Here is a 14,980-nt window from a genome sequence, read left to right as displayed (position 1 = left end):
GAAGAAAATAGACGAAGAGTCTGTGTATACTATGCTGCTAGTTATAAAAGTAAAAGATATAAGATTAAAAAAATTAGTTCAAAAATCTTGCATATGGTTTGTTCAGCTGGCAACACTGGTTTCGTTAAATTTTTGACATTTTACTATTTTTTTCTGGCCTCTTTTATGTTCATGTGTGTTAGTGATTAGCTTTCAAACCGCTATTTACCGATTCGCGAACCGGTTATTTGCAGTGGATTTTCTACGAAAAACGTCGTTGGAGGTCGTTAAAACGGTAGATAGAGGTCAAAATAATGTGTCCAGATAGACGGTTTGAATGAATGTGTGCCAATGTTGAAGCGCGCGTATGTGTGAGTGAGAAATTGCACGTGTGTTGGTGCAATTTGCGTGTGTGTTGGTAGAAGTACGGAAGGCAAATGGAAATGGCGCCTATGGCAGTGTGCGTGTATGAGTTGGTCGAGCTTCGAATGGTACACCGTACGCATGCCGTCGAGCAGCTGCGAGAATTTCGAAACTAGAAATAAAACCTATCGAGCAGAGAGAAATCGTACGCGCTTCGTACCGAAGTAAAACAAAATTGGCTGAAAAGTGCAGTGAGTGTTTGGCCGTTCGATCAAAGTTCTACGCGTCCGCCGTACCGAATCCAGCTTGCGCCTGTTCTCGGAACTCTGTCAAACGTGCGGTGGATGTGAAGTATTCAATCGCCCAAAACATGTTTGTGTGCGCGGAGCTGCTATAGGCGTTAAGTGCTGCAGGAAAATGGTCGTCAGAATATAACGGGGCCTCCGATAGAGAGCGTACCGCAGGTCGTCGTCGTCGTCGTCTTCGTGATCGACGTTTCCAGCTCGAGTCTAGTGGCGTTGCACTGCTGGTGAAAAGGCACGGGAAAAAGGAAAAGATGCCAGTAGCATAATAATCGATACGCTGCGACAGAATGGTGTGTTTTAGCTGATCGAATTGCACGGTGCGTCGTGGCTGCTAGTAGCTTCAGGTGGAACCAATAATTTGTTGTTTCTGCTTGTAGCTTTGCCAACGGGCGGAAGGGCACACGTTGGAGAAGTGTGCGCGCGGGGTCGCTCGAAGCGAAAGTGTGCGATTGGTTCCGGAGTGCAATGAATCGTTTTTTAGCAGCATCTCAGGGTGAATGTTTTCGTTATGTGGAAATATATTTTATTTTCCCTTTTATTTCCTTTGTTTAGCGTTGCGCGTGTGGTGCTCGCAGCTGAGCAATTAGGTGGAGGAGATATGCGGGTCGGTCGGTAATTTTCCCGGTGGAAGGAGAAACCTTCTATGTGCAGGAGGGCCGGAGAGGAAAGTGCGTGAAACGTTTAAATGTGTAAAACAAGTTTCCTAACCAAAAAAAAACCACATCAGAGTGCTTGAATGAAGAATGTAGTGTGGTTTCCTTCTTTGTTTAATGGTCGATTTAAGTGCCTACTACCGGAAGTAGGAGCAGAAACTTTCGCATGTTCGCAATGTTAGCGTCAAACGGTGAATGAGTTGTGCAAAGCAAGGCATTGGTTGATACATCACTATTTCAAAGGATTCCATTCGCGAACCGTCTTGTTGAGAATGACATCCACGCGTGCTTTATGTGTGTACGTTTCGCGGTAAGCCAGGAAAATGTGCAGCATCTGTAGCGACCGAATTTCGAATGTTACTCATCCAACTCGGGAAAGAACAACAACAACAACCGGCGGTGGCGTCGCCAAGAGTGGAAGAAGCAGAAGCGTAACGCAAGCGATCAGCCCGCTTCCGGAAGGCATCATTTTCGCTGGTCCAAGTAACAAAGATGAACTGTGCTGAAAACGAGCCGCAAGAAATTGATGGAACCACTCGGGAAGGGCAGAAGCAACAAGTAGTAGTAGCAACGAGCGACCTTTTTTACCACCAACATCCGCGAAAGCAGGAAGCAGCAGGCGTCGACAGTAGCTGGGCAACGGTAGTAGAAGCACGACATCCACTAACGACTGTTCGACTCTCCGACCTGTTACTAAACCTATAATGGACGGTTTTTTTCTCCAGCAGAACGTGAACACCGTCGGAGGAAGGGGGGATAGTGGTGGTACGTATCAGCGGCCGGATCCTTCAGAGGTGGAAAACGAGACGGAACTCCTGAACCACCATGTCGGTGCCAGCGGTAGCACGATTTATCTAACGGCGGATGGTAACGGTGAAGTCCATCTTGGTACGACCGGGGAAGCGGAAGCGCGCTCGGAAGAGGAGGACAGTCGACGACGGAGGAAAAACTTCACTATGCGTGACCCTCAGGAATCTCACCACAGGCTGCCCCTCGGCGAGGTCGAGTCGGGCGATGATAGCGACTGTGTCGTGGTGGCGGCCCCGTCGGAGCGGAAGGTGGAACCGCTGAAGATCAATCTGGCGCGCGACCGTGAGCCCATTCGCACGATCATCAAACTCACTCCCGGGACGGGGGGATCCGTACTGGATTCCTCCAGTTGCTCCCAGCAACTGTCCCCCACGATTCGCGAGGTGCCCGGTTCGCCGAAAATCACGATAAAGCCCCCGAAACCACCGCCCCCGTCCACGATGGAAGGACCCGGTGGAGGTGGAGGCTCGTCGTCGTCATCGATTGGTAGTACCAATCAAAATAGCAATAGCGTCTTGTCTCAGCCCTCCACGTCAACGACGGCGTTGCCAAACAGTAGCAGCATTCCAAAGCTTACCATCAAGCCGGTAATCAACCCGGCGGAAGAACTACTGACCGTTGAGGCGCCCGCGGAACAGATGCAAATTATTCCTAAGCTACTCATCAAAGGTTCCTCGCTGGATGCGTCGATCCACGGAGTGACGGAGCCACACATTGTGCCTAAACTTACGATACGTGGTGTGAACAATCATAATCACCATTTCCACCATCATAACCACCAGCATCACCCGCCGGAATCGCAAAGTCAGTCGACAGGGGACGGTGGTACCGGTACACAGGTCGCCGGTGCATCTGCGTCTGGTTCGCCGACGACACCATCGACCCCGTTGGTTCCAAAGTTAACGATAAAAATGGACAACCACCATCCGCACCATCATCACCATGTGCAGCAGTCCCAGCAACATAATAACCTGCGCATGAAGGATGTGGCGGACGCCGGGAGTGGTGGAAGTGGAAACCGGGTTGAAAGTCCCATTCCCAAGTTGCATATTAAAGCGATCCTTCCCGAGGCCGGTGGCTCGTGCTCAACCCAGTCGCCGCCGTCCATCGGCGGGAGTGGATCGAATGTTTTGGTCACACCGAGTGTAAGCGGCAACAGTTTGACTAGCTCCGAGGGTGTGAAACTCACGATTAAACCTCTCCCTGAGCCGAAGCTGCCCAAGCTGACGATCAAAACTACTGGTCTAGGGACGATCGCAGAAACGAGCGATGCTTCGATGGTTTCCTCGACTAGCTGCAGCTTTTCTCCCAAGATGATGCCAGCTGGAATGATGGTGGTAGGTGGAGGAAATTCTCATGACCTGCAGCACCACTATCACCATCATCAGCAACATAATCAGATACAGTTGTTAACCGTGGCGCAGCAGCAACCTGCTTCCCCTAGCGATCAGCATTCGAGCATTAGCTCGAGCTCGATCCCGAAGATAACGATCAAACCGATTCCAGCGAAGCTAGGATTACAGCAACAGCAGTCCCCAACTGGTTCAGCAGCTGGAAACGCATCGATGGCCGGCGCAGACCTTCCGCAAACCGTACCAAGGCTAACTATTAAACCGATTCCGCCACCGCCAACCGATTCAACGAAGCAGTCGACCGGGGAGGACAGCAACAGCTCCAGCGAAACCAGTATTAACTCCCTAGAATCTTCGCCAGTGTCCTCGTCCTGTTCGTCGTCGTCGGTGGCAACTTCGGCGGTTATTACGACCTCACCGTCGACATTAAGAATGACCATAAAGGTATCGCCACAACAGGATGCATCGTCCGCCAGCACGACATCGTCCTCGACCGTGACAAAGCTTAACATAAAACCGATTCTGCCTCCGCCTTTCCCAAACCCAACCGGAGAGGCGAACGAACCCGGCGCGGATGAAGTAAGTCCCCCGTCGGAAGGTGAGGTAGACCCGAGTGCTGCACCGATTGTCATTCCGAAGGTTACAATTAAAACGCTCGCTAATCCACGCAGTCAGGAGACGGAGATTCTGTCGACACCGAAGGTCACACTTAAACCCATCCCGAAACCGACGGGACACGAACTGCTGCTGCCAGGAAGCCCGGCCATGGGACAATCGGCCGTGGAAAGGCATTCACCACAGGCACAGGCCGCCGCCAACAGTATCAGTCACGCGGCGCTCAACAGCAATAACTCGCCGACAGCCGGGATGACCGCGTCGGACGGCGGTGGTTCGATGGATTCGCCGCGGATTATTCTTAAAATTAACAAAGGATCTTCATCCACGACCACGACCAGTTTGGAACAGCAACAGCCACAGTCGGATGGTATGGACACGACGGAAAGCAGCTCTATTAGCCATCCTCCTCCAATGGGAGGATCGTCCATCCTGGCGAATGAATTGAAGCGACCGGCAGCAAACGCCGCAGCTAATTCCATCACGCCATTCTCGTCCTCTTCATCATCGGCATCGTCAACGACTGTATCTATTTCAACCTCGTCCTCGTCCGCCGGTTCCGATCCCGCTTCTCCCTCGTCGTCCGCCGGTGGTGGTGATCAGGGCGAACCAGGTTCGCCCGATGCGAAAAAGAGCAAACTCGAGCTGGTTGCCGCCGGGGTCGCAAGGGTGGCCCGAGAGCAGCAGAAAAAGTTCATTCCTCATCAGTTGAGCGAACATAATGCGGCGCTACGTCAATCGTTGCTTGAGAACCACCAACAACAACAGCAACAACTGCTTCAAAAGGCTCAGCAGCAACAGACGACACTCGTCGGTGCCGGCGGACAACCGCCGGTCGCCGACGTGATCGTGATAGACGACGACAGTAAATCGGAGAACGAATCCAGCGAACGTGCCGAGAACGAAAAGCCGGCCGTCGATTCAAGCCACGAGCCGACGAGTGTGCCGGAGTTAAACCTTATGGGTCAAGATCCAGCCAGTTTGCGGTCGCAACCAATGTTTGCTTTTATGAGCAACAACGAAGCGACCACGATCGAGGTGGTTAAACCACGTCGCACGCGGGGCACTTCCCGGGGCGCTGGAGGAGGCCGCCAGTCACGAAGGGGAGCCGGAGGTGGACGCGGTGCAGTGGCAAAGCAGCAACCAGTCGTCACCGAGGAAGCACCTCGATTAAACCTTCCGGAGCTTTTGGTGAATCACGACGACAATGACGAGGGCTCGAGTTCGGACTGCATGATCGTGGACGATCCGAGCGCCACAACGACGACGATCTCTTCCGTTCCCACGGCGCGGAGTGGATTATCGCTGGAAAGTCTACTTCTCGGCGGAGGTGGCATCAAACAACCCGGACTTTACAATGCCACCCACGCCGGAGGCTCCAATGAGCTGGAGAAAAACGGTACCGCCAGTAACAGCTCGATCGGAAGTGTAAGTAGCTCCATCGGAAGCACTCCGATACCGGCGGCATCACCGGCGACTACCACTCCCGGCGTTCGCATGAGCACCAGACGCGGTGCGGGACAGTTACTCAAGGAGGTGCTAGCGAACAAACACCACGATCGAGATTCCGGTGTGGATGATGAGGCGAGAACGGACGGCGAAAGTGGACCCCACCTTGGTGGACCTACACCTTCGAAGCGTCCGCGCGGACGACCGAAAAAGCAGTCGGTCGACCTAACGATGGAAACGAATGGTACTGGAGGAAGCAGCAGCTCGCTGGAAGGCAACGGAGGCACCATCCCGGACAGCAACATGATGATGGCATTGGCCATGATGAGTGGTGGTGCCGGCGGCGCGGAGGGTGTTACGTTCTTGCGACCGGACGGTCCCGGAATGCTCGGCACGCAACAGCTGATGGAAGGAATCATGCCACTGCCAATTACACCAGTACGAACGCCAAGGTAAGCGACGTCAAGTAGTATCTATGGAAAACTAACCTTTGTATTAGATTTACGACTTCTGTTTGCACTTATTCTGCAAGATTCAAATGATGAATGATTGAGTGTTCTTGCAAAAGTATATAGTAGGCGCCGAATAGATTGTTAAACTGACACTGGGGCTTCTCTGGCTTCTGTCCGTCTGGAATTGTGTATAGAAAGTGGCGATCTCTGTGGAGAATGGAAAAAGATTTGAATCACACTGAATAATCACGATGATTAGAATTAATTTCATTGATTTTTAATTACCCCTTTGTGATTTGAAATGTGCAAAATGAGTTATTAGTCACAGAGATTTGAATCCGTTAAAAGAAATAGTATCTCAAGCATGAATGTAAGACAATGTGAAGATTAAAATTAAAGATAAGTTGAACCTTCGCTAAATTGATAACCTTAAATAGTTCCATAACAAAGATTGTTAACCATATCAGAGGAGATATGCTTCCCCTACGGTTTGTCGTTGCACTTGCTAAAGTGTCCTTTTGCACATTGGCAGTGTCGGCCATCGACCTCCGCTAATCCACTGCCAGCTCACCGGTAACGTAATTCCGCGTGCGTTACACCACCGCTTGTTCTCGAGCTACAAGCAGCTGGTCAGACGACTCCCAAACAAATCCCCCCCTCCCCGCCGCCCCCCTTCCACACCATTCATCCTCTGCATACTCGCAGCCAACGTCGCCGGCCGTACTACCACCAACAGCAACATATTATCTGCAGCGCCTGCAATGCTATGTGTAATGCTGCCTAAGCATCCCTCTCACGCCGGCAAGCACACTCCTTCCTCTTCCCGCAATGTGCGTCGTGTCGTCTAGCGCACAACGGCACTGACGACGACGACGACGACGACGACGACGGCAGCGGCCGCCGCTTCAAATCCGGCGGTGTGCGTTCTTTTCGGTTCCGTTTTGGTGCTTCCTTTCATAACAAATTTTCACCTTCGTTCGCGCCACCTTCGGCGCCTCCCAAACCCAACCGCATCTCATGCACGCGATTGCGAACGTGCATTAATCGCTCGCTCCCATCACCGGCCACCGCTCCGCACGCCTCTAGGTTCGATTCTGCCTCCTCCTCCTCCTCCTGGCTGACCCGCGCGACATTCTCTCCCGGGTTTTTGTGTGTTTACTCTGGCCGCTCGCTCACCGTTGCGCTCGATCATGCTCAGCCGTTCTCTCTTTTGTGTACCTCAGACGACTGACCTCGAATCTAGATCCTCGGGGTGCACAATGTCCGTTTCATGTTGTTTGAGTCGCACCATTCGTCCTCCCGACGATAAGATAATTTAAAAGTTTGTACCCCTGCTGATAGTACTCCTACTTCCAAGGCGATACTGATGATTTATGCATGTCGAACACATCACCATATTTTCTTCAAAATAGTACAATGCAACAAGCAGCCGTTTCCGCCTGCTATGATTTCCAAAACTGTATCCTAATCTTCCCTGTATCAAAATTCTAACGAAATATAAATCCAATTAGTCTAAGTAAAAAGCAGGCCAAAGCTGGTTATTGCCATAAGTTATGGTAAATAAGAATGTGATGAATTTTACTTTTAAGCGTGCTATCAAGTCGAAAGATATTTCTTTAGGATCCTGTTTTCCGGAAGCAGTTGTCTAGAGTCGGTTTTCCTTGTTTTAGAAGGAAGCCAAAGTTTTACATCAATGTTGTACAATTACTCACATAATCTTTGCACGGTACGGCATTTAAATATAAAAATTTCTCCTATTAAAGCCTGCGGTTATTTGTTCCCAAGAATGTTTATGTTTTTGAACAAATATGATCCTGATTCAAAATCTGCAGGAAGCGGAAAAGAAATTCTTGATGAGCCGGAGTACGTAGGCCTGCTGTGCTTCCTTGCGCTACGCATTCCGCGTAGCGAAAAACGCACGAAAAAGAACGGTTGAATTAGTGGCGATGTAAGGAGCAAGACGTTGGGGTTGTTCCTAACAACCCATAGCATAGCATAGCATGCTGCTCGGATCGAATCGAGAAGTAGCGGTTTGTTGCGCGTTGGTAGGCACTGTATGTGGTAGTGGTGGTGATGGTGGTGGCGGCGGCAACAACGGTGGCGCCGGTGCAGGTACGCTGGTGGTGGTGAGGGCAGTCGACTGCTGCTGTCAGCGATGGAACATAGGAGAGAACGCGCGCGCGCCTTTTTTCGGCCCTTTGACCGGCGTCCTCGCGCCGATGGAACAAACGCCAGATCAGCTGATGCGGAGAGACGAGTTTCCTTCGCTTCCCATCGCTCGTCGGTGGATACGACCGCTTGTTGTGCGGAATGCCGGCCTACGGCGTGTCCTTCGCTCCGTTACGGTGCGGTGGTGTTGGTGTTGCTGATCCCGGCTATTTTATTTTTCCCAATCATGGGGAGGCTGTTTTTGCTCTGTTTTTTCACGGGTATATATGCTAGAAGGGCTGAGGTTGTGTTTTCGCAAAGTAGCACATATTGTAAATACCATATCGACTATTTTATCATTTTCTGTAGGGATTTTTAAATGTTGAACTGCATAGTGCATAGGTTGCATTGTTTTAAACGATATTTTTTCATTTCTTCAAAGGACCAGAGGACGAGGACGGGGTAGAGGAAGAGGTAAATTGGCGCTTCTGGATGGAGCAACTGTTGCCCAAAGCCCCAATTTGGACCCTCTCGATGCTTCGAGGAGGAATTTTGCTTTACCTCCAGGAGTGGGAGGTTCGGGCGGAAATGGAGATCCTCTGTTTATCGGTAAGGATCGGCACAAAACAATATTGACGACCACTTTCGTTACACGTATTTACTTTCATATGTTTCCAATCCTTAGATCCCGCTGCAGACCCTACAAGTTTCAATCTGCTCTTCAATCACGCCGTTACGCCGCGCGGGGCAGGAAGTGTACGTACGCGTGGCGGACGCAGAGGTGTCGGTTCGAGGGGAGCCAGAACGCCCAGGGGCGGTGGTCGTGGTGCTGCGAAGGCTGCTAGAGCCGCTCTGTTATTGGCCAATACGCCAATTGTGGGCCAAATCTCACCGGAAGCGAATGAAGAAGGTATCGTAGAACCGAATGATCCCCTGGAGTCACCGAAATCCCAGCCTTCGGGAGATAGTCCTTCGACCGGAACTCCAGTGGGTGGAAGGGGACGAGCGCGTGCCCCGAGAGGATCCGGAACGGCAAGCAAGCGGAACGCAACGGCTTCGGGCAGAAAGGCACCAAGAGGCAAGAAGGCTCAAGAGGCTGCGGCATTGCTGGCGGCGGCAGAAGCAGCGGCAAGTCCCAAGAATGCGATAAATCCTGCCAACGCAAGCAATACCATCTTCATGACACCGATGGCCGGTGGATTGGTAAGTTTATTTTACGAACTCTCAACAAAGATATTTCTCCTTCCACAACGTTTCCATGCACTTCTCGGTAGTTGAGTCAAGGTAGTTCCGTAGCGTGAGGCACCAAATCGATAAAAAGGAAACCATCGTTCAGGAAACCGTATACAATCGCACTTCCCTGCTGTGGTTTGCTGATTGCCTGGTAGTCGAAAACAAGCGCAAGACGAGTGCAGTTTCACCGTCGCTTTTTTACATAGTCAATTGCAACAGGGATGCGACGATTTGCTAATGGAGACATTATACTCGATATCGGATGGTGCTGTCCGATGTGATGATTCGCTCGTTTTTCGATACGCTTTCAGTACCTGTTCGGTTTTGGGCACATTCTGTGTGAGGAAAAGAATGTTGCAAATGGGTCAAAGGGTCTGGTTTTATAGCATGTTTTATGCCTACTTTGATGTTTACCACCACATATTCCGGTGTTGAGAAATCTTTCATCATAAAGTCTTTGTGTCAAAATTATTACAGTCTGCCTCGTCAGCAAGGAGTTAGAGAAGCAAAACACGTGAAAATAAAACCAAGAAACGACGGGAGCATTTTCACGGCATTGCGCATTGATGTTCTCTACGAACCTTCTTCTCTCGGGAGCAATGTACGAGCATCGCGTGCGCGCGTTTTACGACGGTGGGGGAGTCCAGTGACTGAAATAGACTTGAATAAATATAGAAGAAATGCATCTTTAGCGTCGCTGATGAATGAGTGGATGATCCATTTGGCAGTTTTGGTACTTCATCAAAAATATGCCTACTTGTTTTAAAGTAAAATTTCTTTTTAATGATTATTAATTAAGATTTGAATAGATGAAGATGATAGTGAAAAATTCTTTAATGGCTCAGTCAAACTCTGTGTTGACCGTCATGAGTCATCGGACAAATTACGTCATTGAAGCGATGTTGTTGGAGTTAGTCAGCAATGTACCATCACGCAATCTATCATTTTGCGGTAATAGCAATCAGAAACAGATGAATTTCACACACCACACAACATGCATAAAAATGGAGGAAAGAGCGAAAACTTCAATCAAACTTCTGTTGTCAGTCCGTTGCATAAAATTATTATCATTTCGTCGTTATCATATTGTTGACATAGAAGAAATAGTAACGCTTTATGAAAGCCGTCCGCTATCGTCGTCTATCCCTCATGAAATAGGTCCAAAACCTTTGCCCTGTCAATCACCTGCTTTCTTCGGAAAAACCAACACTAAAAGGGACTGAGCAGAGCGAATGCAACATCGATATTACATGAAGTTGATACATAGATAGCATGAAACTGCTCTTATAAGCTCTTTGTGTGTGTTCATGTTCATTACATGTTCATGAAACACCGGAACAGAGAAAGTAAGTTGGAAAGGGAAGCTCTCGGTGGCAAGTGAAGCATTTTCGAACAGACAGTGACGAGCTATACATAATGTACATAACGACTTGAGAAACATAATGAAGTAGTAAATGGTTGAGACAAGGGAAAAAAATCATTTTATGCCACCAGGGAGGGTTTATTAAGTATTAGTCGAACACTTGAAGGGCCAATGATGTTAAATAACAATCGAATCGATGTTTATTCCTTATCGTAGGATTTAAATCGACCGAGGTTGCATGTACGAGAGCTGAAAACGCCGAAAAATGCAATCAAATCCAATACCCCTCCGTCGAGTGCCCAGACAACTCCACTGGCGGGTCCAACGCCCGCTGGTACACCCGGCGAGACGACTCCCGGTGATGGCGGGTTACAGGTGTTCGAAGAGGACACCCGTATGAGCGGCGACTTCAATTTTACCACCCCCGTACGGTTGATGATGAGCAGCGGGGATGGGTGTCTGCAGCCGAACGAGGAATCCCAGAGTTCGTACCTGAGTAGCACAAGCGTCACGCAGGATGCCACCGGCGCCAGTGCCACCGGTGGTCAACCGCAGCCCCCGGCAGGAGCGGCAGATGGTCTTGTGCCTGCAAGTGCTTCGTCGACGTCGGACGCACAGAAGGATTCGCTGGTGGGTGCAATTTCGGCCGGCAACAGCAACAGCAGCAGTAGCCGGCGGCCAAAAGGCAAGATGGAAGTACTTGATGCGCAGTAAGTATAGTCTTCTTTTACAGGAGGTTCCTTTAGTTTGTTGAATGTAGCATTTGGGTAAAGGATATCAATCACAATCGCTTCACTTTTAACAGTCGGGCGGCATTTACGGTAGAGCTGTTGGCAGAATATGAGTGGCCACGGCCAAGCCCGGGCACGCGAGGAACCGATACGTTCATGCTGCAGGAGCAGATAGCCGAGTATCTGGGTGTGAAGAGCTTCAAGCGAAAGTATCCGGATTTGATGCGACGCCCGGTGGATATGGAGGAGCGCAACTTCTTGCTGGAGCAGGGTCTCGCGTCGGAGAAGATGTGCGACCTCGGTCTGACGGCGGTCTATGCCTCCGAGATATTGGACATCATGTGCTCGGACTATCCGGAAAAGTACGAAGAGTACACGAGGTACACGCGCGAGAAGCACTTCCGAGAACTGAGCATCCGCCAGCAGCGGCAACAGCTGGAAGCATTTACTTCCAATGCAGCAACACCTGCTGTGGCCGCCGTACCGATCGATCGGGTGAAGCTACAAAAGGAGAAAGCCATCGAATCGGCCGCAAGTTGGAATAGCAGCTTTAACAGAGAGTATGTATTGCATTGCTAGGGCGAACGCGGATAGCATTTTTAAACTAATTTCTTCTATTTTCTAGACGAAGGGACACGCGACGCGCATGCATGGATCTGCAGACGTACGTCGTACAAGTGCCGAAGCGGTATCAATCAACTCAAGCGCAATCGAAAGCGAAATCGGAAGGGGCTACAAATTACCCAGTTGCACTGGTCCCTGGACAGTTCAGCGAGTACTACACTACCTACACACCGGAAGAGTTGGCGTAAGTATTCTTACGAAATGTGAACCTCTTTACTGCATGATGTTTATGGAATCATCCTGTTATTCTTTCGATGTAGCTGCTACCCGATCAATACCATCCTTTTGGATCCGGAGCAACTGAAGGAGATCGTCTCCTCGGAGCGCTACCGTAGGCTGGTGGCCGCAGAAGAGGCCCGGCTCCAGGAAAGCGATGATGATAGCAGCAGCAGCAGTAGTAGTAGCGGCGGAAGCAGTGATGAGGACAGCGACACAAGTAGCAGCAGCAGTAGTGACGAGGACGATGACGGAGGTATATCCACTGACAGTAGCTGTAGCTCGTCGTCAGCCCAGTCCTCTACATTCTCCGACTGTGACCACTGTGACGCTAGCGGTGTTAAGAAAGAGCTAGATCGCCGAAAGCGAACGGGCATGTCGGTGGATTGTGAAAAGAATGACGACATTTCTATCACCGCCGCCAGTGGTCCGCCTGTGAGACGATCGAGTCGTGCTTTGAGTGCTGGCACGGTCGTCGGATCCACACTCGTCGTGGAAACTAAAGATCCTACTGATTCAGACGTAAGTCAACTTAACACTTGAGTACATTGTTCTGCAACCTTTCCTGAATGGTTTTTATCGGTCTTTTTGTAACCGCTGGATATTTGTTGGTGCATCAAAAAACTAAAAACGCTTGACGATAGCCAACAATTATTCTAAAATATAGCCGATTACAGCATAGCTGTAAAAAAGAGAGGTCTAAATGACCGCTATACGTTAAACGGATATTTACGTGTAGAATCAAGGAACACTAACTATGTTTATTTTATCTTTTTGCCAGGACTCGGATGTTCCACTTATTGCGCACGCCGTGAGAAAAAAGAATCTACAATCCTCCACCAACGCTGCCGCCCCTCCACATCCCTCCGCAGGGGGAGGTAAACGGATGCAGGAAAATATGAGCCCTGTGAAACGGCCGCCTTTAGATCCATTCATGTGTGCCGTGTGTCTCGGTCCGGAGAACAAAAATCGGTACAGCAAACCGGAGCGGTTTGTACGTTGTAATCGTTGTCGGCGGAAAGGTAAGGATGAAAAGAGAATACCAAACATACGAGAGTGAATTGAGTGATAATTTTCTTCGTTTCCCACCCCCAGCGCATCCTTCGTGTATCGGTATGTCGTCGGTCATGTACCGACGTGTGCAGCAGTACAAGTGGCAGTGCTCTGAGTGCAAACTGTGCATGAAGTGCAACCGGTGCCCGTTGGCTACCGACAGCAAGATGGTGTACTGCGATCAGTGCGATCGTGGCTACCATTTGGCTTGCAAGGGTCTGCGGAACCTACCGGAAGGTACGACATTATTTATCTACCATAGAGTCGCAGATAATATATGGTTCCTATCTGTATTCTTTTAGGCCGTTGGCAGTGCAGCATCTGCACGATCTGTGGCCAGTGTGGGGCCCGCACCCCCGAAGGTCATCCAAATCCGCACCTAAACGCTCAACAGCGACAGCATCTGGCAATGGTGGCCGAATGGACGCACGAGTATGGTGTGAACGAATTGACGAAGATACGGGAACACTTGCGGACACTGTGCGTACCGTGCGTGCGCCAGCGACGGCAAAGGCTCCCACAACCGGATCAAACTTCGCCGATCGCAACTGTCGTCCAGCAGGATCCCCATGGTGGTGGTGGTAGCCCCATTGTGTCGAGCAATTGTGAAACGAAGGCAATTCTTAACAATAACAACAATCCAAGCGATCAGCGAAAACAGCCACAACCGGCACAACCATCGCTACCCGTTCAACGGCAGGGCGTTGCGGTTGGTGGGATGTCTGACGCGGGAGCGGCAGGTTCGATAAAACCGCAATCACAACAGTATATGATAAACTCCACCACCATAAAACAGCAACCACCCATGATGATTGTTCAAACCGGTTCTGGTATCCCCAATAGTCATGTGCACTCCGGAACCAAGGGGGGAACGATGATTGGTGGGGCGGAGGTACGTAGGTAAAGCAAAAGCTTCCTCTCTGCCCATGACGAAGGCATGAGTGCTCGGAAGCGATCGGAATGATTTAGCACAAGACAACCGGGGATCGAATGTGCGAGAGATGGATAGAGAGATGTATACGAAATGTCGACGTTCTTTATTTTTTTTTATTTCTAAATTCAGCGAAACACGCTTAAATTTATTATATTTTGTACACTTGGTGTGTTTCAATGATGATCATTCGATGCGCGAGGAATCTGCAACTCTTATTATCTGCTTACATTATTTTAGTTTATTATAGGCGAAACATAAGGTATTTCTTCATAGTAGTGCGTTTTTAGTTTTTCAAACCTTCAGCCGTATACATCTTTACGTGTCTCTCGGGCTCTCGACACTCGACTTCGGGCTTTCAAATTCCCTATACCCAAAGTAAAAATGTAAATCCAGATGTAAATACTATAGTATATTCCCATATTTTTTATACTATGTTAAAACACTTTAATGTGTGTATCAGCATGTTTTCTTCGTTGCGTTTTAATAGCATAATAAGCTACATTTATCTCTAAACTTAGTTTTGGGTTGAAAACTATACGTTATCAGCGAATTAATTAGGCGCTTACTAGCCAGAATTACTGTACTATGTTTAACTGTAAAAGCACGAACACACAATAGAATTACACAAACATACATCAAAAGGAAAACTAAGAAAACGTGTTGATAAGTATCACTGTCGATTGAAGGTAACGAATTAAAA

The 14,980-nt window shown here is 49.5% G+C and overlaps 1 protein-coding gene across 4 annotated transcripts; it reads left to right on the top strand.

Moving 5' to 3' along the window:
- The first annotated feature begins 456 nt into the window (after positions 1-456).
- Positions 457-14,690, top strand: LOC131261358 (supporter of activation of yellow protein). Of its 4 annotated transcripts, none has more exons than XM_058263371.1 (12): positions 457-593; positions 1,200-1,942; positions 2,026-5,978; positions 8,569-8,735; positions 8,812-9,329; positions 10,939-11,432; positions 11,528-12,013; positions 12,079-12,261; positions 12,338-12,815; positions 13,075-13,315; positions 13,389-13,583; positions 13,649-14,690. In XM_058263371.1, the coding sequence occupies exons 2-12, from the start codon at positions 1,793-1,795 to the stop codon at positions 14,248-14,250; spliced, it is 7,467 nt and encodes a 2,488-aa protein (XP_058119354.1). In that variant the 5' UTR covers positions 457-593; positions 1,200-1,792; the 3' UTR covers positions 14,251-14,690. The 4 variants fall into 4 exon arrangements, with proteins under 4 accessions (XP_058119354.1, XP_058119353.1, XP_058119352.1 ...); XM_058263370.1 differs by lacking the exon at positions 457-593 and adding an exon at positions 735-937; XM_058263369.1 differs by lacking the exon at positions 457-593 and adding an exon at positions 735-964.
- Positions 14,691-14,980: the final 290 nt, after the last annotated feature.

This window comes from Anopheles coustani, chromosome 3 (genome assembly GCF_943734705.1).
Source record: "Anopheles coustani chromosome 3, idAnoCousDA_361_x.2, whole genome shotgun sequence".
Lineage (NCBI taxonomy): Eukaryota > Metazoa > Arthropoda > Insecta > Diptera > Culicidae > Anopheles > Anopheles coustani.
Note: the sequence above shows the minus strand (reverse complement) of the source record. Positions and strands in the feature narration are given on the sequence as shown.